This window comes from Pongo pygmaeus, chromosome 19 (genome assembly GCF_028885625.2).
Source record: "Pongo pygmaeus isolate AG05252 chromosome 19, NHGRI_mPonPyg2-v2.0_pri, whole genome shotgun sequence".
NCBI classification, from domain to species: domain Eukaryota; kingdom Metazoa; phylum Chordata; class Mammalia; order Primates; family Hominidae; genus Pongo; species Pongo pygmaeus.
Genome location: NC_072392.2, coordinates 96,596,546 through 96,621,143, shown reverse-complemented (window position 1 = coordinate 96,621,143; position 24,598 = coordinate 96,596,546). Strand labels below are relative to the sequence as shown.

At 56.0% G+C, this 24,598-nt stretch overlaps 1 protein-coding gene and 1 long non-coding RNA gene across 2 annotated transcripts; one reads left to right on the top strand and one right to left on the bottom strand.

Moving 5' to 3' along the window:
* The first annotated feature begins 3,342 nt into the window (after positions 1-3,342).
* Positions 3,343-6,731, top strand: SOCS3 (suppressor of cytokine signaling 3). The gene is made up of 2 exons (XM_054456689.2): positions 3,343-3,763; positions 4,329-6,731. Exon 2 carries the CDS (start codon positions 4,417-4,419, stop codon positions 5,092-5,094), a length of 678 nt encoding a protein of 225 aa, XP_054312664.1. The 5' UTR covers positions 3,343-3,763; positions 4,329-4,416; the 3' UTR covers positions 5,095-6,731.
* An 11,199-nt stretch (positions 6,732-17,930) lies between these two features.
* On the bottom strand, positions 17,931-21,741 carry LOC134738665 (uncharacterized). Its single transcript, XR_010124581.1, has 2 exons — positions 20,817-21,741; positions 17,931-19,844 (listed from the first exon to the last, which is right to left on the bottom strand). It is a non-coding gene; the product is annotated as an uncharacterized LOC134738665 (long non-coding RNA).
* Between the last annotated feature and the right edge of the window lie 2,857 nt (positions 21,742-24,598).

Here is a 24,598-nt window from a genome sequence, read left to right as displayed (position 1 = left end):
AAAAAAAATTAGCCAGGCATGGTGGCACACGCCTGTAATCCCAAGTACTTGAGAGGCTGAGGCAAGAGAATCACTTAAACCCGGGAGGCGGAGGTTGCAGTGAGCCAAGATGGCACCACTGCACTCCAACCTGGGTGACAGAGTGGGACTCCGTCTCAAAAAAAAAAAAAAGAAGCTTGGTGGCTGGTTGACCTGTTTCAAGACAAGCAGCTTTTTGGAATGTATCTTCCATAGGAGATGTATGGTTCCCCAAAACAAGGCAGCTTACATCCATAGCCAACCCTATGAGCCCAAGCTGCAGCAGCTCAGCTCACTCCTCCCTCTCCTCAAAGCCTCCCCAGTGCTTTCAAAATCATGACAGTTAAAATGCACTGAGCACTTCCTATGTGCAAGGCACCACTCTAAGCATTTTGCATGTGGGAGCTCCAGACAACTCAATGAGGTAGGTACTACTCTCCAACCATTTTACAAATAAGGAAACCGAGGCACAGCTGGTAAGGCAGATTGCCTAAAGTCACACAGCTACTGGGTGATAGAGCCCGAACAGCAGTTGGATCTCCTGAGTCAGTAGGCAGGGAGCCCTGCACCTCCCACCTCACTCATCACCTGGGGGCTCCATGTCGATTGCCTCGGCCATCTACCCCTGCAGGATTCACCCAGCACTTCTGTCTTCCAGCACTTTGCCCTGTGCCTGGCAAAAGCAGGCTCTCAGCAAAGGTTTATGGAATGGATGAATGAACTTGACTTGTGTCAGAGCATTGTAATTTACAAAGCACTTTCTCATCCATTAGCTCAAGGGCTATTCCTTGAGTCTTCTTTGTCTTCACTGGGCTCTACCCAGAAGTGTATGGTCATGCAGCCACGTAACACTGAATGGATGAGAAAAAGAATGAACTGATTACAGAGAGAAGGAGAATCCATTTCATTACCCTGCAAGCATTGTGAGGGCAAAGACCAGGTCCTACTCATCATTATATATCAATGCCCAGCCCAGTGCCTGGTGCATGGAGCTCAATATTTGTGAAATGTGTTGAATAAACCAGTTTCCTCCTCTGCTCTCCTAATAGGCTGGAGGAGAGTTGAACTAACTAGGTTACTTCTATTTCTATCACGCTTTGATGTGCAGAATCTTTTTTTTTTTTTTAATTTCAAATCTCTTATGGCAAAACGTTCTTTTTCTTTCTTCCTTTTTTTTTTTTTCTTGAGACAGAGCTCTGTTGCCAGGCTGGAGTGCAATGGCGCGATCTCGGCTCACTGCAATCTCTGACTCCCTGGTTCAAGCGATTCTCCTGCCTCAGCCTCTCAAGTAGCTGGGATTACAAGCATGTGCCACCACACTCAGCTAATTTTTCTATCTTTAGTAGAGACGAGGTTTCACCATGTTGGCCAGGATGGTCTCGATCTCCTGACCTCGTGATCCACCCACCTCAGCCTCCCAAACTGCTGGGATTACAGGCATGAGCCACCATGCCCGGCCCTTTTTATTTTATTATTATTTTTTTTAAACAGGGTCTCACTCTGTTGCCCAGACTAAAGTGCAGTGGCACGATCATGGCTCACTGCAGCCTCCACCTCCCTGACTCAAGTGATCCTTCCACCTCAGCCTCCCAAGTAGCTGGAACTGCAGGCACAGGCCATCACTCCTGGCTAACTTTTTTCTATTTTTTGCAGAGATGGGGGTGCTCACTTTGCTGCCCAGGCTGGGCTTGAATGCCTGTGCTCGAGTGATCCTCTGGCCTCCGCCTGCCAAAGGGAAGGAAAAGGTTCTGGCTCCAGTTTTACAGATGGCAAAACGGAAGCCCAGAGAAACTGTGTGTCTTGTCCAAATACCACTGAGTCCCCAGCACATGTTGGACAGAGGTGATGGCACGGACTGAGGATACAGTGGCAAAGGCAGTGTGCACCTATCAATTCCAGGGCCGGCGAAAGGTCCAGTTCTGGGTTCTGGCATCCCAAGCTCCCTGTCCCTGGCGGCAGTCTCTTCCTTCCCTTTCAGCACCTCATTATTCTGGTATCTAGGAAGAGTGCAGGGCCCCAGGCCACAGCCTCTGCATCCCGGGAGGCGAAAATCTAAATGCCACTGAGGCAGCTCTTGGGTGTCTCCAGCACCACACAGCCCATTTGGGGACAAGATGACAAAACTTGCCATCCTTCATAAGGCTGGCCCCGGGTCTCCAAGCCCAAACTATCTACATCAGTGCCAACGTGACGAGCAGCAAACCAATCTTCCACCTCAATCACTTCCTCTCCTCCCCTCTACCCCCTCCCTGCCAGCGATCAAGTCCTCCCCCCACCCCAAGAGAGGCAGGGGGTCACATCCCAGGGGGTGTGGGCCATCTGGCAATAGCCTGAACCCCTGAAAACTGCTTTCCGGAAATTCTCTCCTGCTAGAATTTTATTCCCAGGTCTGACCCCAGCCTGGGGTGTGAATTCCCCCTTCTCGGCCACCTTTCCAGCTCCGGAGACAGCCATTCCCGCAGACCCCTGGCGTGCCTATTCCAAGGCCTGGGGCGCGCAGCACCAAAGTGCACGCCCCTAGGAGACCCCAGGGCGCCCTCTGGCGGACGCGGGCCGTAGGTTGGGGCCATCGTTCCACCTCGCGCTCTCCAGCCCGGCCGAGAGCACCTGGCCCAACCCACACCGTACCAACCAGGTTTTCAGACCCCAGTGCATGAAAGCGTTTTCACGGGGGAGAGGAGGGGGGGAGCTCCACATTCGCGTTAGGGTTGGCAAAGAACCTGGCAGTGGGCCGAGGCTGGGTAGCTGCCACGCAGGGGCGTCCCCTGCATCCCTGGGTCTCCCCTCTGGGATCTGCCCGCAGGTGACTGTCGCACGTCTCCAACCTCCGGCTCCCGGGTCTGACCCCAGCCCCGCTGCCTGTCTGTGGGGTAGCCCCACTTCTCTTTCGGCTGGCCCGGGCCTCCTGGACCCGCAATTGGGCCCTCGGGGAGGCCCGGGTGGCGGCGAGGGGGTGTCCCCGCGGGGTCCGAGAAAAGGGGAAGGGGAACCGGGAGGCTCTCCAGGTCGGCCTCCTAGAACTGCCCGCTCTCCCGAAGTGGCGCCCCCGCCTCTGCCAGAAATTGGCCTTCTTAGAAGGGAGGGGGGTGGGGGGAAAGTGTGAATGAGAAGTTGGGGGCGGAGCGCGCGGCGGGGAGGGGCCGCTGCCAGGAACGCGCCGCCGGGGCTGGCGCCGCGCCCACCGGCCGCCTCGGCCGCTTCTCGTCGCGCTTTGTCTCCGCGCGCGTCCCTCCCGGTCCCTGCCCCTGCTCGCGGCCCGCCCTCGGCGCCCGCAGCCCCTCCCTCACCCTCCGCGCTCAGCCTTTCTCTGCTGCGAGTAGTGACTAAACATTACAAGAAGGCCGGCCGCGCAGTTCCAGGAATCGGGGGGCGGGGCGCGGCGGCCGCCTATATACCCGCGAGCGCGGCCTCCGCGGCGGCTCCGACTTGGACTCCCCGCGCCGCTGCCGCCGTTTCGGCCCCGCACGCAGCCAGCCGCCCGCCGTCCGCCCGGCCCAGCTCCCGCCGCGGCCCCTTGCCGCGGTCCCTCTCCCGGTCCCCTCCCGGTTGGTCCGGGGGTGCGCAGGGGGCAGGGCGGGCGCCCAGGGGAAGCTCGAGGGACGCGCGCGCGAAGGCTCCTTTGTGGACTTCACGGCCGCCAACATCTGGGCGCAGCGCGGGCCACCGCTGGCCGTCTCGCCGCCGCGTCGCCTTGGGGACCCGAGGGGGCTCAGCCCCAAGGACGGAGACTTCGATTCGGGACCAGGTAGGAAGGAGGAGCGCGGCGTGGGGAGGGGTCTCGCTCAGTCCCGGGAGCTTTTCCCGGTTTCCCCTCCCCTTCCCGGGTCATTCCCGGCAGGGAGGTGACGAGGTAGGGGCAGAGCGGATGGAAGCCGGAGATCCCAGGTTCCCGGAATACTCCGGCTGGGGCCTTCGGGCTTCTCCTGTCCCCTCCCTACCCCCGTGCCTCGGGTTTCTCCCTCCGTCCACACCGCTCGGGGCCACTGGACTAAGCGGCGCCCAGGCAGTCCCGGGGGCCCTTCTCCTGCTCCCCACCCGGCCACACTCCTGGAGACCTAACTTCCGCGCGCGAGTTTCCCACGCTGCGCCCTTGCAGTGCGCGCTGGGGAAGGGGCTGCCCGGGGCCACCCTGCCGGCAGGGGCGGGAGCCGTGCGGGCTCCGTGAGGCGCCTGGATCGGAGCGCGGGCCCAGGAGAGGGCCCCCGGGGCAGTGGGTGCCTCAGTCGCTCGGCGGAGGCAGGGGAGCCGGGGCGGGCAGGGCGCGCTGGAGGGTTCCGGGCACTCACGCGCTCGCGCCTTCCTCTCCGCAGCCCCCCGGGATGCGGTAGCGGCCGCTGTGCGAAGGCCGCGAAGCAGCTGCAGCCGCCGCCGCGCAGATCCACGCTGGCTCCGTGCGCCATGGTCACCCACAGCAAGTTTCCCGCCGCCGGGATGAGCCGCCCCCTGGACACCAGCCTGCGCCTCAAGACCTTCAGCTCCAAGAGCGAGTACCAGCTGGTGGTGAACGCAGTGCGCAAGCTGCAGGAGAGCGGCTTCTACTGGAGCGCAGTGACCGGCGGCGAGGCGAACCTGCTGCTCAGCGCCGAGCCCGCCGGCACCTTTCTGATCCGCGACAGCTCGGACCAGCGCCACTTCTTCACGCTCAGCGTCAAGACCCAGTCTGGGACCAAGAACCTGCGCATCCAGTGTGAGGGGGGCAGCTTCTCTCTGCAGAGCGATCCCCGGAGCACGCAGCCCGTGCCCCGCTTCGACTGCGTGCTCAAGCTGGTGCACCACTACATGCCGCCCCCTGGAGCCCCCTCCTTCCCCTCGCCACCTACTGAACCCTCCTCCGAGGTGCCCGAGCAGCCGTCTGCCCAGCCACTCCCTGGGAGTCCCCCCAGAAGAGCCTATTACATCTACTCCGGGGGCGAGAAGATCCCCCTGGTGTTGAGCCGGCCCCTCTCCTCCAACGTGGCCACTCTTCAGCATCTCTGTCGGAAGACCGTCAACGGCCACCTGGACTCCTATGAGAAAGTCACCCAGCTGCCGGGGCCCATTCGGGAGTTCCTGGACCAGTACGATGCCCCGCTTTAAGGGGTAAATGGCGCAAAGGGCATGGGTCGGGAGAGGGGCCTGCGTCCCCTCTCCTCCGTGGCACATGGCACAAGCACAAGAAGCCAACCAGGAGAGAGTCCTGTAGCTCTGGGGGGAAAGAGGGCGGACAGGCCCCTCCCTCTCCCTCCCCCTGCAGAATGTGGCAGGCGGACCTGGAATGTGTTGGAGGGAAAGGGGAGTACCACCTGAGTCTCCAGCTTCTCCGGAGGAGCCAGCTGGCCTGGTGGGACGATAGCAACCACAAGTGGATTCTCCTCCAATTCCTCAGCTTCCCCTCTGCCTCCAAACAGGGGACACTTGGGGAATGCTGAACTAATGAGAACTGCCAGGGAATCTTCAAACTTTCCAACGGAACTTGTTTGCTCTTTGATTTGGTTTAAACCTGAGCTGGTTGTGGAGCCTGGGAAAGGTGGAAGAGAGAGAGGTCCTTAGGGCCCCAGGGCTGCGGGCTGGCTAAGGAAATGGTCACACCCCCCGCCCACCCCAGGCGAGGATCCTGGTGGCATGCTCCTCTCTCTGGCTCCGGGGAGAAGGGCTTAGGGTGACCTGAAGGGAAACATCCTGGTGCCCCACATCCTCTCCTCCGGGACAGTCACCGAAAACACAGGTTCCAAAGTCCACCTGGTGCCTGAGAGCCCAGGGCCCTTCCTCCGTTTTAAGGGGGAAGCAACATTTGGAGGGGATGGATGGGCTGGTCAGCTGGTCTCCTTTTCCTACTCATACTATACCTTCCTGTACCTGGGTGGATGGAGCGGGAGGATGGAGGAAACGGGACATCTTTCACCTCAGGCTCCTGGTAGAGAAGACGGGATTCTACTCTGTGCCTCCTGACTATGTCTGGCTAAGAGATTCGCCTTAAATGCTCCCTGTCCCATGGAGAGGGACCCAGCATAGGAAAGCCACATACTCAGCCTGGAGGCGTGGAGAGGCTGAGGGACTCACCGGAGGGCACCCAGCCAGCCCACAGCCAGGGAAGTGGGGAGGGGGGGCGGAAACCCATGCCTCCCAGCTGAGCACTGGAAATGTTAGCCCAGCAAGTATCGGCCAGTCAGGCGCCTCGTGGTCAGAGCAGAGCCACCAGGTCCCACTGCCCCCAGCCCTGCACAGCCCTCCCTCCTGCCTGGGTGGGGGAGGCTGGAGGTCATTGGAGAGGCTGGACTGCTGCCACCCCGGGTGCTCCCGCTCTGCCATAGCACTGATCAGTGACAACTTACAGGAATGTAGCAGTGATGGAATTACCTGGAACAGTTTTTTGTTTTTGTTTTTGTTTTGTTTTTTTGTGGGGGGACAACTAAACAAACACAAAGTATTCTGTGTCAGGTATTGGGCTGGACAGGGCAGTTGTGTGTTGGGGTGGTTTTTTTTCTCTATTTTTTGGTTCGTTTCTTGTTTTTTAATAATGTTTACAATCTGCCTCAATCACTCTGTCTTTTATAAAGATTCCACCTCCAGTCCTCTCTCCTCCCCCCTACTCAGGCCCTTGAGGCTATTAGGAGATGCTTGAAGAACTCAACAAAATCCCAATCCAAGTCAAACTTTGCACATATTTATATTTATATTCAGAAAAGAAACATTTCAGTAATTTATAATAAAGAGCACTATTTTTTAATGAAAAACATGACTTGAGCCTTTTCTCCACCCCCGCCCCCCCCCCCACCACCCCGTGCCTTGCTTTCTCTTTCACCCACACCCACACTCTGCATCAGAGAGGAGGAAGAGAGCTGCAGAGGGTGGTGGCTCTGCCCCCTCGCTGGAATCAAATACGTCTCAGCCTTACGTCAGCACGCCTGCCCCGTGTGTCACTGACAAGCTAAGGCAGCCACCTAGACTGTTACCGAGAGGGGTAATTCCTGCAAGTCTGATTCAGATCTGACCAGAATATGCAAAGCAAGTTCGAAGGAAGCGCTTCAAAGGGCTTGCAGGGAGCAAGCTGAGCTGTGGTCAAAGCTTTTAGAGGCTCCAGGCTATTAGAGGCGCTCTGGTTCCTTGGCAGGGAGTCGTTCCGAGAAAGCCCAGACATGGGGTCCTGGTGGTGACCTATGACCTCAGTCTAGCCAGGTTCACTGGAAGTGGGGGGAGGGGTGGTCCTGAAGCAAATCTTGCATGCAGGTGGGGCCCCACCCCCCCACCACCACAGGACCCCAAGCATTCAGGGGCTTCCCGGCCACTGCTCCCCATGCCTGCTTCCCTTCCCTGTTCCTAGGGGCCCCAACCTGAGCAGCGGACAGGATCACCCTCCTCCCAAAAAGCAGCCATCTATTGATCTATTTTTTTTTTGAAACAGGGTTCGCTATGTTGCCCAGGCTGGTCTCCAACTCCTGGACTCAAGGGATCCTCCCCTCAGCCCATCTATTTTTAGTCACTCTCATTTAAACACTAAGGGGCACTTAGAGGTTACCTGGATTAAGCATCCCACCTGCTCCCACAAGGCAGCATTCTCATCCCCGTGTTCTCAGACATGGCCATGTGCCCCATGTGAGCCAGGACTTGGACTGGTCACTTCTGGTGCCTAGATTGGTGCTCAGTAAATATTTGTCAACTAAGTAGGGGCAGCAACTCAGGTTCGGGGAGGTTAAGCAACCTGGCCAAGGGCACACCACTTGGGAATATGGGGAAAACAGGATTGGAACCCAGGAGCATTTGATTTCCAAAGCCCATGCCTCTCTGCCTCTCTATACACTCGGCATATACCTGCCCCCAGAGTGAGTCCCTCCTTAAAAGCCAAGAGGTTAGTACCCTTCTCCCCAACTCTGGGGTTTCAGCACTAGGGTTCTTCTAATAGCAAAAAACATCTTCTCTCCTGTAATCTAGCACTTTGGGAGGTCAAGGTAGGCTAAGGGCTGGAGCCCAGAAGTTTAAGACCGGCCTGGGCTATATAGCAAGACCCTGTCTCAATTTAAAAAACAAAAACCAAAACCAAAAACAAAACCACCTTCTCGAGGTATTCTCCTTTCATGCTTCCTTTTCCTCCGATCCCCATGACCTGACAGCTGGGAAATGAGTGTTAACCCCAAGTCAGGGGCCCTTATCTGTCTCAGATGACACAAATACCAGAGCCTCTTCCTGGCCCCCTTGCACCCAATATACCGCTCCAGGAATCGGGGTCCAAAAGGCAACAGAGAGTAAATAAACAAAGTCGTTTTTCTTTCCTATTTCCTGGGACTTTTGGAGAAAATGACCTGAAGTGACGAGAAGGGGCCAGGCCAGGCATGAGGCGGCTGAGGGGACAGAGCATGTGGGAGCCACACCACAGGCATCATGAAGGAACTCCAGACTGGGAATGTAGACCCAGGTAGGGCCACCTTCCCAAAGCACAAGTGCAGGTGAGGGGGCCCAGTGGGGTGTGGCTCCCGAGTGCCTTCCAGAAGGATGATGGGTCTTCCTCGCCCTGGGGTCTGCTGGTCAGCCACCACTGCCTGCCTTCAGCTGCACAGAGTTCTCCTTTCACTGGAATAACAGCCATGAGGGAACCGTGAACCTGGGGTCCCTGTACTTTTTTTTTTTTTTTTTTGAGACAGGGTCTCACTCTGTCACCCAGGTTGGAGTGCAGTGGCACTATTATAGCTCACTGCAGGTTTGAACTCTCGGGTTTGGGTAATCCTCCCACATCTGGGTAATCCTCCCACATCAGCCTCCTGAGTAGCTGGGACTACAGGCACACACCATCATGGCCAGTTATTTTTAATTTTTAATTTTTTTTGTATATTTTGTAGAGACAGGGTCTCGCCATGTTGCCCAGGCTGGTCTCGAACTCCTGAACTCAAGCAATCTGCCAGCCTCAGCCTCCCAAAGTGCTGGGATTACAGGCATGAGCCACTCTGCCCAGCCACTGGGTCCCTGTGCTTGACCCAGAAGGCAGCTGTTTAGCTAGGTTGTCCAGTGTTCACAGAATGCTAGCAAAAGAATTTGATCTTCTCTGGCCAGGGAGGGAGTAGTTCTCCCTGCCCACCCCAGGGAGGTCGAAACTTGGTTTTGTGGAGTTGCAAAGGCAAGAAGACTCATTTCCCTCCTCCAGACCACTGCCCATCTCAACCTTCCTCTGTCTTTCCACTTCTTCTTCTTCTTCTTCTTCTTTTTTTTGAGATAGGGTCTAGCTCTGTCACCCAGGCTGGAGTGCAGTGGTAGGATCACAACTCACTGCAGCCTCAACTGCCAGAGGACAAGCGATCCTCCCACCTCAGCCTCTTGAGTTGGTGGGACTACAGGCACACACCACCACACCTGGCTAAATTTTGTACAGTATACTTGTAGAGATGGGATCTTGCTATGTTGCCCAGGCTGGTCTCTAACTCCCGAGCTCAAGCAATCCGCCCACCTCGTCCTCTTAAAGCGCTGGGATTTCATGCGTGAGCCACCGCGCCTGGTGTGTCTTTCCATTTCAGATCAGACTGGACCAACCCTTTGGGTTTGCAGACAAGGAAACTGAGACCCAGAGAAGGGAATCGACATGCTCAAGCCCACACAACAAGCTGGTGGTAAGGTCAGGAAAGAATCTCTCCCCCAGATGACTCTGCTCAGCACCAGCTCCTTTCTCTCCTCATCCCATACCCCATAACAGAAGTCCTTCTGCACTTCTCAATCCTCAGAAGGGAAGACACCCTCCTCTAAGGGACTTAGTGGGGGGCCCTCTGGCCTGGCTGGGGGAGGAGGGGTGTTCCCGGCTCCCAGATGTGCTGACAAGTGTCCTGCAGGCAGTGGGCAGCTTCCTCCTGGCTTGGGCAGGCACTCGTGCCTCGGCCTGGTTAAAAACAAGGCTGAGGGTCCCCGGCCAACAGAAAGGGGAGAAATCCCCGCTCCCAGCCCTGTGCCCTATTACCTTGCTTCTAGAGCTGTAAGACTCCATCCCAAGAGGCCCTATCCTCTCTCCGGTGGTGCTGTTTTAGGGCAGGCCTCCTGAGGCTAGAGCCAAGAATCGGAAATCTAAGGCCTGCTCTGGGGGAGGGAGGGAAGGAGGCCTCAGACAGGGGAGCCAGCGATGGAAAATCAGCCTGCACGATGTGTCCTAGTCTTAGGAATGAGTAAGGATGTTTGGGAGGGGGCGCCGCAGGGGTACCGGGCGGGGGTTGGGCGGAGAGGCAGTCCAGAGTCTATGGGAGTAGGGGACTCCGGTCCCAGGAGCGCCGGGCGGGACGATCGAGGCCGAGGGTGACAGGAGCCCCAGTGCTGGGAGCACCTTCTTGCGCCCCGCCCCCACTCCCCTCCAGATCTGGCGGCCGCCGGGCTGGCGGGCGGGCGGGCGCGTCGCCTCGAGGCCGCCCTCTGCCAGGAAGAGTCACTTCCCGGACACCGCGGGAGCCCTGGCGGAGCTATGCGAAGAATGTCCGCGCCGAGCACGGGGGGTGGCACCTCCCGGGCCCGCATCGCCGCGGCCGCCGCCGCTGCGCCCTGCAGAGCGTGCGCCTCGGGTACGGCCCCGCCCCGCCACGCCCCCTCCACGCCCCCGCCCGCGGAGCGCGGTCGCCGGGGCAACGGGATTACGGGCGGAGAGCGCTGTTTATTCTCAGCCCGGTGCCAGGAAATTCGGCCGGGAGGCTGCCAGGCGCACCTCCCTGGGGTGGGGGGCGGGAGAGGGAGGAGACAGGGTGGACCAGGCCGCCCTGGGCGCGTGGGGGAAGGGGGCAGTCAGGCGTTCGTCACCGGGGGTCACTGACCCCTCCGAGGGGCGGCTGCTCAGAAAGCCTGGACTCTTTCCCGGCCGTGAGTGGATCAAGTTTTCTTGTCCCAGGGGAGCCGAGATCCCCCTTCAGGTCAGCGGAGCAAACCCACCCCCCACACACGCTCTACTCAGGGAGCCTGTTCTTGGAGCCTCAGCCCTCTCCCCTTCTAGTCACTCATTCATTCACTCATTCATTCATTCATTCATTCATTCAGCAAATCTCTATGGAACACATCCCACGGTCAAGGACTGTTCTATATCCAGCAAGACAAGGCCCTGCTCGCCCTGCCCTTCAGAGGTTAAGTGGGAGCAACCAGACAATAACGAGTAAATATGTAAATTAAATAAATATAGCCTGTGCCTCGAAGACGCATCTTCAAATCACATTCCCATTACAGCATGCATCCACCCTCAGTAGGGTGGCCAGCTTGTCCCAGTTTAGTTCTGAAAGTCTGGCAAACTAGGACAGTTGGTCTCTGTACCCTCAGGTCCGAACACACCCATTTCAGAGATGGAGAAACAGGCCCCAAATCCAAGGACAGTTCTTTCATTGTCATGGAGCTAGAGAAAGAGCTGGTGGCCCTAACTTAGAATCCTGGGTTCTATGAGCTAAACACTTTTCATTGCCCAGAGCTCCACCTCTCTGCCCCTCAAGGCCTCTGAAAGCACAGAGGACCACCTACGGCCAGTCCCCCAAGGTGTGGATGAAACTGCTGACTCCCGGACTGCGACCCAGCTCTTCTGAATCCGAAGCCTGAAGACAGCCTTGGAATCTGAATAACCGCCTCCTCAGGTGACTCTCAGACCTCTCGCAGCCGCCTTCAGGGCAGCCAAGCCTGGATGCTCCTTTTGTTGTGAGACAGTGCATTTCCTCTTTGTACCTTGACTAAGCCAAAGCTGGGAAATCAGCAGGGAGGGAAGGTTCCAAGCTCGCGGGCCTGTAGGCGGCAAGCATGGACAAGTGCAGCCCTTCCCTCTCCCTGAGCTGGAGGACGGCAGGGCCGAGGGAGGAGGAGGAGGATGCTCCTTCCCCCCAGCGCTGAGCCCTCCCAGCTGTGCTGTGCTGGGAACAGGCCAGGCGTTTGTGAAATCCTCGGGTGAGCCTGACCCACTGTCATGAGGACTTGCCTGTGGAAGCTGGTGCCGGGAGGGGGATGGGGGGCTGTTCCCAGAAGCGGGTAGAACTCTGGACTTCCCACTCCTGAGCGCTCTGATTGCAGCACAGCCTTAAGCAACAGTAGCGGCCTGGAAGGCTGGGCTGCAGGCTGGAAGGCTGGGATGCAGCCTGGAAGGAAGGCTGGGCTGCAGGCTGGAACGCTGGGTTGTAGGCTTCAGGCTTTTTTTCAGAAAAGAAATTAGGGTTCTGAATGCTAAAACTTTGGGCTCTTCCAGTTAACACCGTCACTGCCAGTATTCACAGCACTATTCAGACCCAGCCTCAGGAAAAGACTGCAAACCCAGACATAAAAAATAAAAATAAATAAAAAACAGCCAGGTGTGGTGGCTCAAGCCTGTAATCCCAGCACTTTGGGAGGTCGAGTCGGGCGGATCACAAGGTCAGGAGATTCAGACCATCCTGGCTAACACGGTGAAACCCCGTCTCTGCTAAAAATGCAAAAAATTAGCCTGGCGTGGTGGCGGGCACCTGTAGTCCCAGCGACTCGGGAGGCTGAGGCAGGAGAATGGCGTGAACCCGGGAGGCAGAGCTTGCAGTGAGCCGAGATCACGCCACTGCACTCCAGCCTGGGCAACAGGGCGAGACTCCGTCTCAAAAATAAATAAATAAATAAATAAATAAATAAATGAATAAACAAAAAAAATAAAAAACAGAATGCAAGTTCGTTATTTACATTACACAAGAAGATATATTTCCTCTCTTTCACCTCCCCTCCCCCAAATCTCCAATCATAGTATTTTCCTACAGAAAATGTTATTTAGCCCCTGTAATGTACAGAATGTTGAAGGTACAGACATGAAAAATTAAATCCGGCTGGGCACGGTGGCTCACGCCTGATCACTCGAGGTCAGGAGTTTGAGACCAGCCTGGCCAACATGTCAAAACCCCATCTCTACAAAAAATACAAAAATTAGCCAGGTGTGGTGGCGGTGCCTGTAATCCCAGCTACTCGGGAGGCTGAGGCAGGAGAATCGCTTGAACCCAGAAGGCAGAAGTTGCAGAGAGCCCAGATGGTGCCACTGCACTCCAGCCTGAGTCACAGAGTGACACACCAAGAAAGAAAGAAAGAAAGAGAGAAAGGAAGGAAGGAAGGAAGAAGGGAGGAAGGGAAGGAAGGAGAAAGAGAGAGAAAGAAAATAAAGTGAAAAAAAACAAAACTAAACTAAATCCATGAGGACCTGGGTCCTCCAGGAGGTCTCTGTGCTGCACAGCTCCAGGGGGTGCTGTTTATATCATGATATGCTCTTTGTAGGTGTTGTCCTATGAGGCTGTGTGAGAGGGGTGGAGCTACAGTGTTCCTAAACTTTAGGGTGTATCAGCAGCACCTGATGTTTGCCTGACCCAGGTATCACCTGGGACCCAGGTGCCCCAGGTGATACCAACATAGGTGGAAACACGGCTCTGGCCACCATGCCTGTTGCTGGACAAAAATAACAATCAGGAAATATTCCAGGCTTCAAGAGACTCACAGTCTGAAAGGGGAACCAGATGTGAAAACCAAGAAGTATCCTAAAAAGGAATGGGTGTAAAAATAAAGTGGTAGACAGGGTACAGCTGGGGGTGCCCAGGAGGAAATGACCTCTAGCGGCTTCCCAGAAGAGGTGACGCGTAAGTTAAGGCGAAACAGCAGGTGTTCCTTCCACAGGCTTGGGAGAATGGGGCATTCTCAGAAACAGGGAAATAGCCTGGAAAAGGGAAACTTTGGGGAACTTCAAGAAGTTTGGTATGTCCCCATGGGCCCATCCATGCCAGACTCATCTTCTAAAAATATTGCTTTCATGATGTCATGCACACAGGCAGCCCGTCCCTGTAGGATCTATACTGGTTCTCCCTGGCATTTTCCACTAAGCCGGGTTTCCAGAACCCTTCAACTGTAGCCCCAATGGGAAGTTTACTCTGCCCCGACTCCACCCCACACTAGGAGGCAAACTTCTTCCCATCAGGGTGGTCTTCTCCCCTGCTCACCATACTCATCACTTCCCAGCTCACTTGGGATTGGGAGCCCATGTTGGGGCTCGCCCGCCTTCCCAGCCAGCCCCTCCAATTCTCTCTTCTAGTTCTCCCTCTCTGCTGAGGCTTTCTCCTTTCCTGCCTCCTCCCTGAAGCCTCCCACACCCTGGAGACCTCTCCGCCCTCCAGATGCATATTATATGTACAGCCTGCACCACCCATTCATCACCTGGTCACATGACTGTCCCCGTCCAAACTGGACTGTGAACTCTCAGATGGAAGAAATTCGCTCTTATTCATCCAATGATTATTAATATATATATATAGAGAGAGAGAGTCTCACTCTGTCACCCAGGCTGGAGTGCAGTGGCATGATCTCGGCTCACTGCAACCTCTGCCTCCCAGGCTCAAGCGATTCACCTGCCTCAGCGTCCCGAGTAGCTGGGACTACTGGCATGTGCCACCAGGCCCGGCTAATTTTTGTACTTTTAGTAGAGATGGGGTTTGACCATGTTGGCCAGCCTGGTCTCAAACTCCTGGCCTCAGGTGATCCACCCACCTCAGCCTCCCAAAAGTGCTGGGAACACAGGCCTGAGCCACCGTGCCCTGCCCAGTGATTATTAATTGAATGCCAACTCCGTACCAGGCCCTATATCTTCTGCTTTTTTATGTTCCTCACAAAATCTAGCAGAATGGGTGATGCTTGCTGGAAACTCATCAAACACTGGCTCTGTGGCTGTACAAAAGACAAAATGTTCTTTAAATAATGGCGTTCCTGGATCATTAAAATATCACTTAATTCACAACTTTTTTTTGAGATGGAGAGTCTCACTCTGTCACCAGGCTGGAGTGCAGGAGTGCAATGGCACGATCTCGGCTCACTGCAACCTCCCCCGGGTTCAAGTGATTCTCCTGCCTCAGCCTCCTGAGTAGCTGGGACTACAGGTGTGCGCCACCACACTCAGCTAATTTTTTTGGTATTTTTAGTAGAGATGGGGTTTCACCATGTTGGCCAGGTTGGTCTCAATCTCTTGACCTTGTGATCCACCCGCCTTGGCCTCCCAAAGTGCTGGGATTACAGGTGTGAGCCACAGCGCCCGGCCTCATTCACAACTTTTACTTCCAGAAGCAAACAGACATCTTTTATTTTTAGTACCATGTGTTTGCATAAATAGCACTTTTGTTTTTTCAAAATGCATTTTAATAAGTGATCTCATTCCGTCCTCCCTCCATGCCTCAGATGTAAGGCAGGTAAAAGAAAATATACCACACTTTCCAGATGAGCAAACGAAGCTGTAGAGGAGTTTAGGCTTGCCTCAGATCACAGATAAGCAGTGAGAGAAGCAGAAATGGACCACCTCTCAGCTGACGTCAAATCCAGTGCCCTTTCCACTGCTACTTGCTTAAGTACTGCCTCTCCTACGTGTGAGAACCCTCTCCACTGCCAGGACCTCCGCTTGGCAGCTACTGTGAAGGCTCCCCCAGGGATCTAAATGACAGCTAGGTCCACTCTTGGCTCTCATCAGAGTCCAGGTCAGCCTGAGGAACAGTCTTGGGCTGCCATTCCGTCCACCCAGACCCTGGGGGGTTGCAGGGAACACCAGAGTCCTCCCAGCTCCTAGCAAGTGGGGAGCCCCAGGTGTTCAGGGCTAGTGCTCCCAATCGATATACAATTCCCAAGACAACCCCAGCAAGATTTCTGGCCATCCCAATGTCCAAGGTTTGGCCCGAAGCCTCAGAGAACGCCAGATCCCTCTAACCCATCCTTTCTGGAAACTTGGTGAAGGTGGAGGAGATGACCTCTCTGTTTCCTCCTGTTGTAGAATTCTATGAAAAGGAGGCTGGAGGGAGAGGAGCTGGCACCAGGAGGGAGGCAGACTGATTTTCAAGAGTGGTCCTCTAGCTATTCACTGCCTTTTTTAGTGTCCCTTGGCCACCTGGAGAAAGTAGGCAAGAGGATATGGCAGGAAGGCTACCCAGAAGAACTTCGGAGACCGCCGGCACTGCCCAATGCTGGGGGAGGGACAGTGGAGGGCTATGGAGCCCTCCCTTTGGGGATTCCCCACCAGACCCCTCAGGCCATCACAGGGCTGGGGCTTGGCTGATAACTCAGTAAGGACCCTGACCAGGCTCCAACCAGAGCCCTGGAGTGGAGGGGAGGAGCCCAGGAGAGCAGCCCAGACCCTCCCTCGGGCACCCTTCCAGGCCTCTTCAGTCTAAGAGAAGGAGCTGAGAAGGTCAGCAAACTGGCCCAGCTGCAGCAAGAGACCTTGTGCCCACACCAGGATGGAAACAGAGCTGGTCAGACCTGAGTGGGGGAGGAGAGAGGCCTTCACCTGGGGCCCTGGGGCCCTGAGACCATCAGGCCAGGCTCTGTGGCTGGAAGGAGAGATGCCTGGAGAGGAGTCAATTAAAAGAGCCACCTCTGTAATCCCAGCACTTTGGAAGGCCAAGGTGGGGGGGATCACCTGAGGTCAGGAGTTCAAGACCAGCCTGGCCAACATGGTAAAACCCCGTCTCTACCAAAAATACAAAACAAATTAACTGTTTGTGGTGGTGCATGCCCATAGTCCCAGCTACTTGGGAGACTGAGGCAGGAGAATTGCTTGAATCTGGGTCGCAGAGGTTGCAATGAGACGAGATCACTCCACTGCACTCCAGCCTGGCGACACAGTAAGACTCCGCAAGAAAGAGAAAGAAAGAAAGAAAGAAAGAGAGAGAGAGAAAGGAAGGAAGGAAGGAAGGGAGAGAAAAAGAGAGAAAGACAGAAAGAGAGAAAGACAGAAAGAGAGAGAGGGAGGGAGGGAAGGAAGGAAGGAAAGAAAGGAAAGAAAGAAAAGAAAGGAAAGAGAAAGGAAAGAAAGAAAAGAAAGGAAAGAGAAAGGAAAGAAAGGAAAGAGAAAGGAAAGAAAAGAAAGGAAGAGAAAGAAGGAAAGAAAGAAAGGAAAGGAAAGAGAGGAAAGAAAGAGCCAGAGGCCAGGTAGAGGCTGCAGGACCCTCTGCAGGACGCGGCCAGAGATGACTGGAGGACCTCCCAGACACGCACGGTGTATACACGTTGCCGCATGCACGCACCGCTCTGCGCATTCTGAGTGCCATGCGTAAAGGTGACGGGTAACACTATCCTGGGGATGTGCACCGGGCACCATCTTTCTGTGGAGCGATGAGTGATAGTGAATCACCCCAGACCGGGTTCCCACTGTGAGCAAAAGAGCCAAGCCGGAGACGACCAAGGAGGATTCAGGGTTCCAAGCTTTCCTCCAGTAGGACAAAGCTGGCCCAGACCAGGATCAAACGGTGACCTTGGCCCTAGAGGCAGGATTCTAGCAACTGAGTCAGCCTGCCCAGAATGTGGGCGCAACTCTGCTTTCTGCTCTCATGTGTCCCCCTTGCTGGTCTTGAGGGTTCTATGGGAAATAGAAGAGAACTGCATGAGAATGCTATTGGCCCTGATCTCTCCATGTCTGTGGAGTAAAAATAAGACAGGCCACCATCCTGAAGCCCTCTCCTCGGCCCCAGTTATGAAGGAAAGAGTTCTCTCGCCCAGCGGGTTTTATTTCTTTCACAACACTTTTATGGCTATGCTTCCAATGTGCCAAGCACTATTCTAAGTACCTGAAACATACTGACCCATGGAGGTCTCCAGCAACTCCATGAGTTACGTACTATTCTTGTCCCTATTTTCTCAGTGGGGGAAACTGCAAAACAGGGATGTAATGTAACTTGCCCAAGGTCACACAGCTCACCAGGAGTAGGACTGGGATCCAAACCCAGGCAGCAGGGCTCCAACGCCCCTGCCTGTGGCCAGGGGACTCGCTGTGCCTCTTGGCCCAGTCCCACCAAGGCACTGGACATGGGCACTGGAGCCCTGGACCAGGAGAGGACAAGCGGTAAGGGCAGGGTGTGGGAAAGCTGGGCTCGGGTTCCAGATCACTGCTGCTGGCATATGAACCCAGGCAGGCACCCAACCGCCCTGCCTTGTTCCTAATCTATACACGGGGATTTCAATAAAACCTGCTTTAGGCACTGTGGTGAGGATGAGACAAGACCATATCATGAGTTTATTATTAACAGGGTCTCCCTGGGACCCAGCAAGATTCAGACACTTCTCATTCATCCCACATCCAAGCTCACCCGCTCTTGTGGGGGGAAAAAGTAGCCGCTTCTTCCAAGGCTCAGCCACTAGGTCTCCGACTTCCCGTCCGGGTGCGAGGAGGAAGTTGAGGAAGCGTTCCTTCCTGTCCCTCCTTGGTCTCTTCCAAGTCTTTTCTTCACATGCCTCATGCATTTCCTTCTTGTTTTTCCCAGCTGCCCTGTGGTTGACATTTGGTGATTGTATTCCTTTCCTGGGACAGCCGTAACAAAACGCCACAAACTCAGCGGCTTCAAACAACCATAATGGATTCTCTCGCAGCTCTGGAGGCCAGAAGGCCAACACTCAAGGCGTACTGGGACCGTGCTCCCTCTGAAGCCCCCACAGAAGAATGACTTCCTTGCCCCTGCCAGCTTCTGGTGGTGGCCGGCGGTCCTGCTCGCTCCTTGGCTTGCAGACACATCTCTCCCGTCTCTGCCTCCACCACTGCGTGGCCTCCTCTGTGTGTCTGTGTCCAGATTTCCCTCGTATAAGGGCATCAGTCATTGGACTGGGGCCATCCTAATACAGCATGCTTTTGGCCTTGATCTCCCCAGGCCTGTGGAGTACATCTTAATTACATCTGCAAAGACCCTCTTTCCAAACAAGGTCACATTTGTAGGTTCCATGCAGACATGAATTTGGTGGGGGGGACGCTATTCGACCCAGTACAGTGGTCCTGTAGGATCTCACATTGAGAACATTCTTTCTTTCCTTTCGTCTTCCAAGAAAAGCCTAAGAGAGGTCCACTTCCTTGCTGTTGGGTACAGGGACAAGTGAAATGCCACTTTATGCTCTGCTAAAGACACCCTGAGCACTGAAGACAGGCTGGAAAGACGCCCAGGGATGGAGCCCAGCAGATGGCCTGGCCACCAGCAGGGCTCAGACGCAGGCTGTGTAGCCAGGGGGGCGTTCCCCCCCTCTGAGCTACCTGGCGTGGCCTGGCGTGCCCCAGACATTGCCTCACTTAGCTGCGGGATGCTTCCTGCGTTTCTCTGGTGAAGAGCTTCAGTCTTTACAACCTCAGATGACCCCTCAGACAAGAAACTTCATCCTCTAGAAAGCTTATTTTGAGCTTCCACAGGCAAGGGGGGTGGGAGGTGGAACCGTGGAGCTGGGCGTGGGAAGTAGGGACAGTGCCACAGTTCCTTGGCAACGTCACCTAGGGGAAAGTTGAGGTGATGCCCAACAGCTAGCCAGCTCTTTCCAAAGCCCTAGAGTATCTGATGGGGAGGTGGAGACCCCATCTCTCAGAAGCTCCTTTCTTTTTTTTGTTTTTTGAGATGGAGTTTCACTCTTGTTGCCCAGGCTGGAGTGCAATGGCATGATCTTGGCTCACTGCAACCTCCACCTCCCGGGTTCAAGCGATTCTTCTGCCTCAGCCTCCCGAGTAGCTGGGATTACAGGCGCCCACTGCCATGCCCGGCTAATTTTGTATCTTTAGTACAGATGGGGTTTCTCCATGTTAGTCAGACTGGTCTTGAACTCTCAACCTCAGGTGGTCCACCTGCCTCAGCCTCTCAAAGTGCTGGGATTACAGGCGTGAGCCACCATGCCCAGCTAGAAGCTCCTTTCAAATCCATCCACCTGGTTGGAGAGCTGGGCCTTTCATCTGCACTCTTAGTCACTGCACCCTCATCATCGTCAGGCAGCGTGATACAGAAAGCCCTGTCTGGTCTTCAGCAGCTGAAGGGAAGGTTCTCAGCTACTCTCCAAGCCCTCGCCAATCAGGGCCTGCAGTCCCAGCTCTGGGCAGCGGGTAAACATCTTTCCCAGAGCAGCTCTCTGGGGCACCCAGGTCTGACTTGCAGAGCCTGAGAAAGGAGAGAGGGAGGATGCCAAGAAGGCATGGGGTTATGCCCTTACCTGAACCACAGGAAGGGGACTGCCCTGCCCCAGCATACCGGCAGCTGCTCTTCCAGGGACAGGAAGTCAGCTGAGTACCGAGCAAGCCGCGTGCCCATGTGGTTGGGGGGTGGGGGCACCTGAGCAGTCAGCTGGGCCATCCACCACTCTTCCGGGCCACACTGGTTCCCATGCTCATAGGCCAGATGGAGTGGGGATCAGGAGCCAGGGGGGAATCCCAGTTCGCATCCCAGGACACTAAATCGGCTCCCCATCTGTACAATGGGGATAACAACAGTTTTCTTAGATGGTTGTGACAGTTCAGTGAGCAAACGCCCACATGGCGTAGTACATAGTGAGTGCTCAGTCAACACTGGCGGCTCTGATGCCCTCCAAAAGGGGCTGAGGCCCTGGACGGCCTTTTTTTTTTCTTGTAAATAACCTGGCATTTAGGTAGTGGCCCAGCCTGCTTAGGGAAGAGGAGCCACCTTCCAGGCAGCCTCATCTGGGCTACTAGCTGTCTCAGGAAATCAGTGACAGCACAGCCCCTCCACCCCCCAGTACACACACACTGGGCCCTGGCAATGGGAGGCAAGTTCTCCCTGAGTCCTCCCTACACCAGGGGCCTCTCTGGCCGGGCAGCCCAACCACAGGACAATCAGGCTTTGGGCCAGGAAGTTACAGTAAGTCAGGCCCGCCCTTCCCCACATGGGGTACCGCTGCTCCCCTGGTCCCAAGCCTCGGCTCCCCTAGAGGAAGAGAAGGGGGATCAAGATCCCTTCTCAACCCTCCCCCACCCCACTGTGCTCTGAATCCCACCCCAAGGACATGCTGGTCTTTCCAGAGATTTTCAGGGGCTGCCTCTTGCTGGCAACTTTGCAGCCCCAGCTGCGCAGGGCAGCTGAAGCCGCAACTGAATTTGGGAGGAGAGGCTGACTCACCCCAGCCAGGCTGGGCCTCCTCTAATATTCTTGGGTCGCAGCCTGGGATTCCTGCAGGTTCCGACAATAGGCAGGACCATCCTCTTGTAGGAGGCGGCGTTCAAGCTAACCCCAAGCGCAGGGAGGGGAGCTCTGGCAGGGGCGTCCATGTGTCCAGGACTCTAGGCCTGGGGGCTGGGGGTGACATGGGCAAGCCCCGCTCCCCAGGCCTGATGCAGGAGGAAGGAGGTGTGGGACAGGGAAAGAGGACCACGTTTGGAGTGCACATGGCACATTACATAATTATTCTATTTTAATATAACAAGCCTGGATGGTAGCTATGACTAATCCCTAGTTAATAGGTGAGGAAACCGAGGCCAGGAGAGGTTAAAGAGGTTAGGGGTGGGTGGAGGGCCGGTGAGGGGTGGCGGCTGTGACGGGCAGAGCGGGAGGCCAGGCCCCTTGGAAACTCCCCCTCAGCCTCCGTGTCCACCTAGGCCAACAGTGCGGGGCCTGCGGCTGCGGCCCATGGGCTGTGGAGGCTCAGAGCCCCGGGACCCGCAGGCCCCAGGCCTGCATGTGTGAGCGCAGGAGGCCGGGAGGCAGACACCGCATTTCCACAGGACCCTGCAGGATCAGGGCGCAGGCCGGGCGGCGGGGTCCCTCGGGGCCTCCCCTGGCCCCAGCACCTCCCGCCCACCGCCGTGGGGTTCTTCCAGTCCATGCCAACTTGGCTCGAGCAGGACAAAGTGATCGAGGCTCGGCGGCCCCCGGTCCCCCAGCCCCACGCCCGGCCCGTGGCCATGGCAACCGCTGCGCTGTGGCTCCGTCGCCGGGCAACGGAGAGAGTGGAAGGGAACGCGCCCGGCCCGCCGCGCCGCCAGCTGCGAATTCCTCAGGCCTTCCATCAGCCCCGCCGGCCCCGATGGGCTTCCTCGCGGGCTGTGAGGTCAGCGCCCGGCTCCACCCGCCTCGGGCTGGCCCCGCGCCCGGGATCCCGGTCCCGGCCCCGCGCCCCGCCCCCACCCCGCCTGCGGACCCGCCCACCCGGGTCCCCGCGTCCCAGGGCCCGGCCTGTACCCCGCAGCCCCTCCCGGTCCACGCGCGCGGGCCCCGGCTCCCCGGCGAGTCCTGCGGCTGGGGCGGCCCCTGGCGCCCGCCACCCGGCCGAGCCCTATTTCGGGCGCTGGCGCTGCGGGCCGGGGCACCCCTGCCCGGAAGGGAGGCTATTCTGGGCCGGGCCGCCCGAGCAGCTGCGGCCCCGGGCTTCCCGGCAGGGTGTGCGGCGCGGGACAGAGGGCACACCAGGGCAGGGCTCCCCTCCCTCCCCAGCGCCGCACCTTCCTCCCAGGCCGCGCCTAGCTCTCTCCCCTTTTTGGCCAGACCCAGGTCCTTCCTTAGGCCAGGAACATTCCCTAGTGCCAGGTCGCTGAGAATGTCCAGAGGCTAAGGCCATCCGGTGCCCTACCCCAGTGCCCTCCGGGCAGGTGCCTTGCCCTGAGCCTCTCCGCCCTGGGCCCCACTTCCTTCCTTTCTTTTTCTTGATTTATTTTATTTATTTATTTTTTTAGACAGGGCCTCGCTCTGTTGCCCAGGCTGGAGTGCAGTGGCACTGCAACCTCTACCTCCCCGGTTCAAGCGATTCTCCTGCCTCAGCCTCCCGGGTAGCTGGGACTACAGGCATGCACCACCATACCTGGCTAGTTTTTGTATTTTTAGTAGAGATGGGGTTTCACCATGTTGACCAGGGTAGGGTGGTCTCGAACTCCTGACCTCAAGTGATCTGCCTGCCTCGGCCTCCCAAAGTGCTGGGATTACAGGCGTGCGCCACCGTGCCCGGCCCCCACTTCCTTTCTAGGGTGGTCTTCCCTACACCCTGTGCTGACCTGGGTTCAGCCCTTGTCCCCATGTGCTACTTCTCCGCTCATCCTAACCCTAATGACCTTCCTGTCCTGGGTCCATTTGGTCTGTGTTGAATCCGCAGTGCCCAGCACAGGATGGCTGCTTCCAAAACGGGTGTGGCATGAAAGCTCTTAGACCATCACATTCAGTATCACATTGCGGACACCAGCCCCTAATGGGCTTTTTACATACCAACCAGCAAACCCTTATGAGGACCAGAGGTCCAAATGCCCTCTTGCCCCCTTGCCCCACCAGAGTGAGTGACCACATCCACGGGTGGTGGCGGCTTGGTGGAAGAAGCTGCGGGTACTTGCATACGTGGCCCTGGTCCCCTTGGGTTCACCCTGTAACCTTAGGACCATATGCTGAACTCCTAGGGGCCACACTTTGCAGTCTGGCCCACATCAATGATTGCAAGGGGACAAAATATGTGCCGCACCACGAGAATGCAGGTCGCCCACATTTCGCCCACAATCCAACCTGCATCTCTCCCTCCCAAGCAAAAGGTCTCCCTGAGATGGTGTCTGAGGATGCTCGGGGGAGAGGAGGAGGGCAGCTGACACCCATCCATGCCCACTCTCTGCCAGGTGTTTTACATATGTCATGTTATTTAGCCTGGCCGCTCAAACTTTCACGTCAGCACCAATCACCTGGATCTTGTTAAACTGCAGACTGATTCATCTGGCTGTGGTGGGCCATGAGATGTTGCATTTCTGAGCAGCTCTAGGTAGACTCTATCTTGCCAGGACTCTGCCACACTGGAACTGGGAGGGGGAATTCACACAGCAGATCTCTGAGCTCATCTGCCTGGTTTTCAAACGAAGAATCTGAGGTTTAGAGACATTAAGAAGCTTGTTGAGCAGTGAGGCCAGCACCCTGACCGACTGGCCACAGAAAATGTCCCCCAGATCCTAAACCCACTCTCTGTGACCCCAGAGAGTCTTCCCCAGGCTGTTTACACCCCTTAGTTTCCTTTGGTTTTTGAGGCAGGGTCTCCCTCTGTCACCCAGGCTGGAGTGCAGTGGCATGATCATAGCTCATTGCAGCCTCTGTCCCCTAGGCTCAATGGATCCTTCTGCCACAGCCTCCTGAATAGCTGCGACTACAGGCATGTGCCACCACACCTGGCTAATTTTTCTATTTTTTTGTAGAGATGGGTGGGGGGTCTCCCTATGTTGCTTACACTGGTCTCGAACTCCTGGGCTAAAGCCATCCTCCCGCCTTAGCCTCCTAAAGTGCTGCGATTACAGGCATGAGCCACTGTGCCCAGTCATCCTTCCTTTTTAAAAAAAGTTGACCGAGCGAGGTGGCTCTTGCCTGTAATTTCAGCACTTTGGGAGGCAGAGGTGGGAGGATCACATGAAGCCACGAGTTTGAGACCAGTCTGGCCAACATGGTGAAACCCCGTCTCTACTGAAAATACAAAAATTAGCCAGGCATGGTGGGGTGCGCCTGTAGTCCCAGCTACTCAGGAGGCTGAGGCATGAGAATTGCTTGAACCCAGGAGGCAGAGGTTGCAGTAAGCTGAGATCGTGCCACTGCACTCCAGCCTGGGTGACAGAGCGAGACTCCATCTCAAAAAAAAAAAAAAAAAAAAAGTTATCACACTAATACATTGTATTACATGGGTACTAAATATATAGCTATCCTCAAGGAAAATTAATACAAAATTGAACTCATCCCCATGCCCAGTCCAACTCAGCTCACTGCCCAGAAAAATAAATATGATCCACAAGTGGCTACTAATTCTTTAATTAACTAGATAGCTTAATTGAATAGTTTTATTTATAACTTGGGTTATTGCTGTAGAATACGGGTTAAAAGGTTTGGCAAGAGCTACCCAAATTGGGATGGAAATCTGCTGAGAGGAGCCTAGTCTGCTGAGAGAGAGAGAAAGAAAG

Coding starts and splice junctions, on each gene's coding strand:
- SOCS3 (XM_054456689.2), top strand. CDS start 4,417: ATGGTCACCCACAGCAAGTTTCCCGCCGCCGGGATGAGCCGCCCCCTG.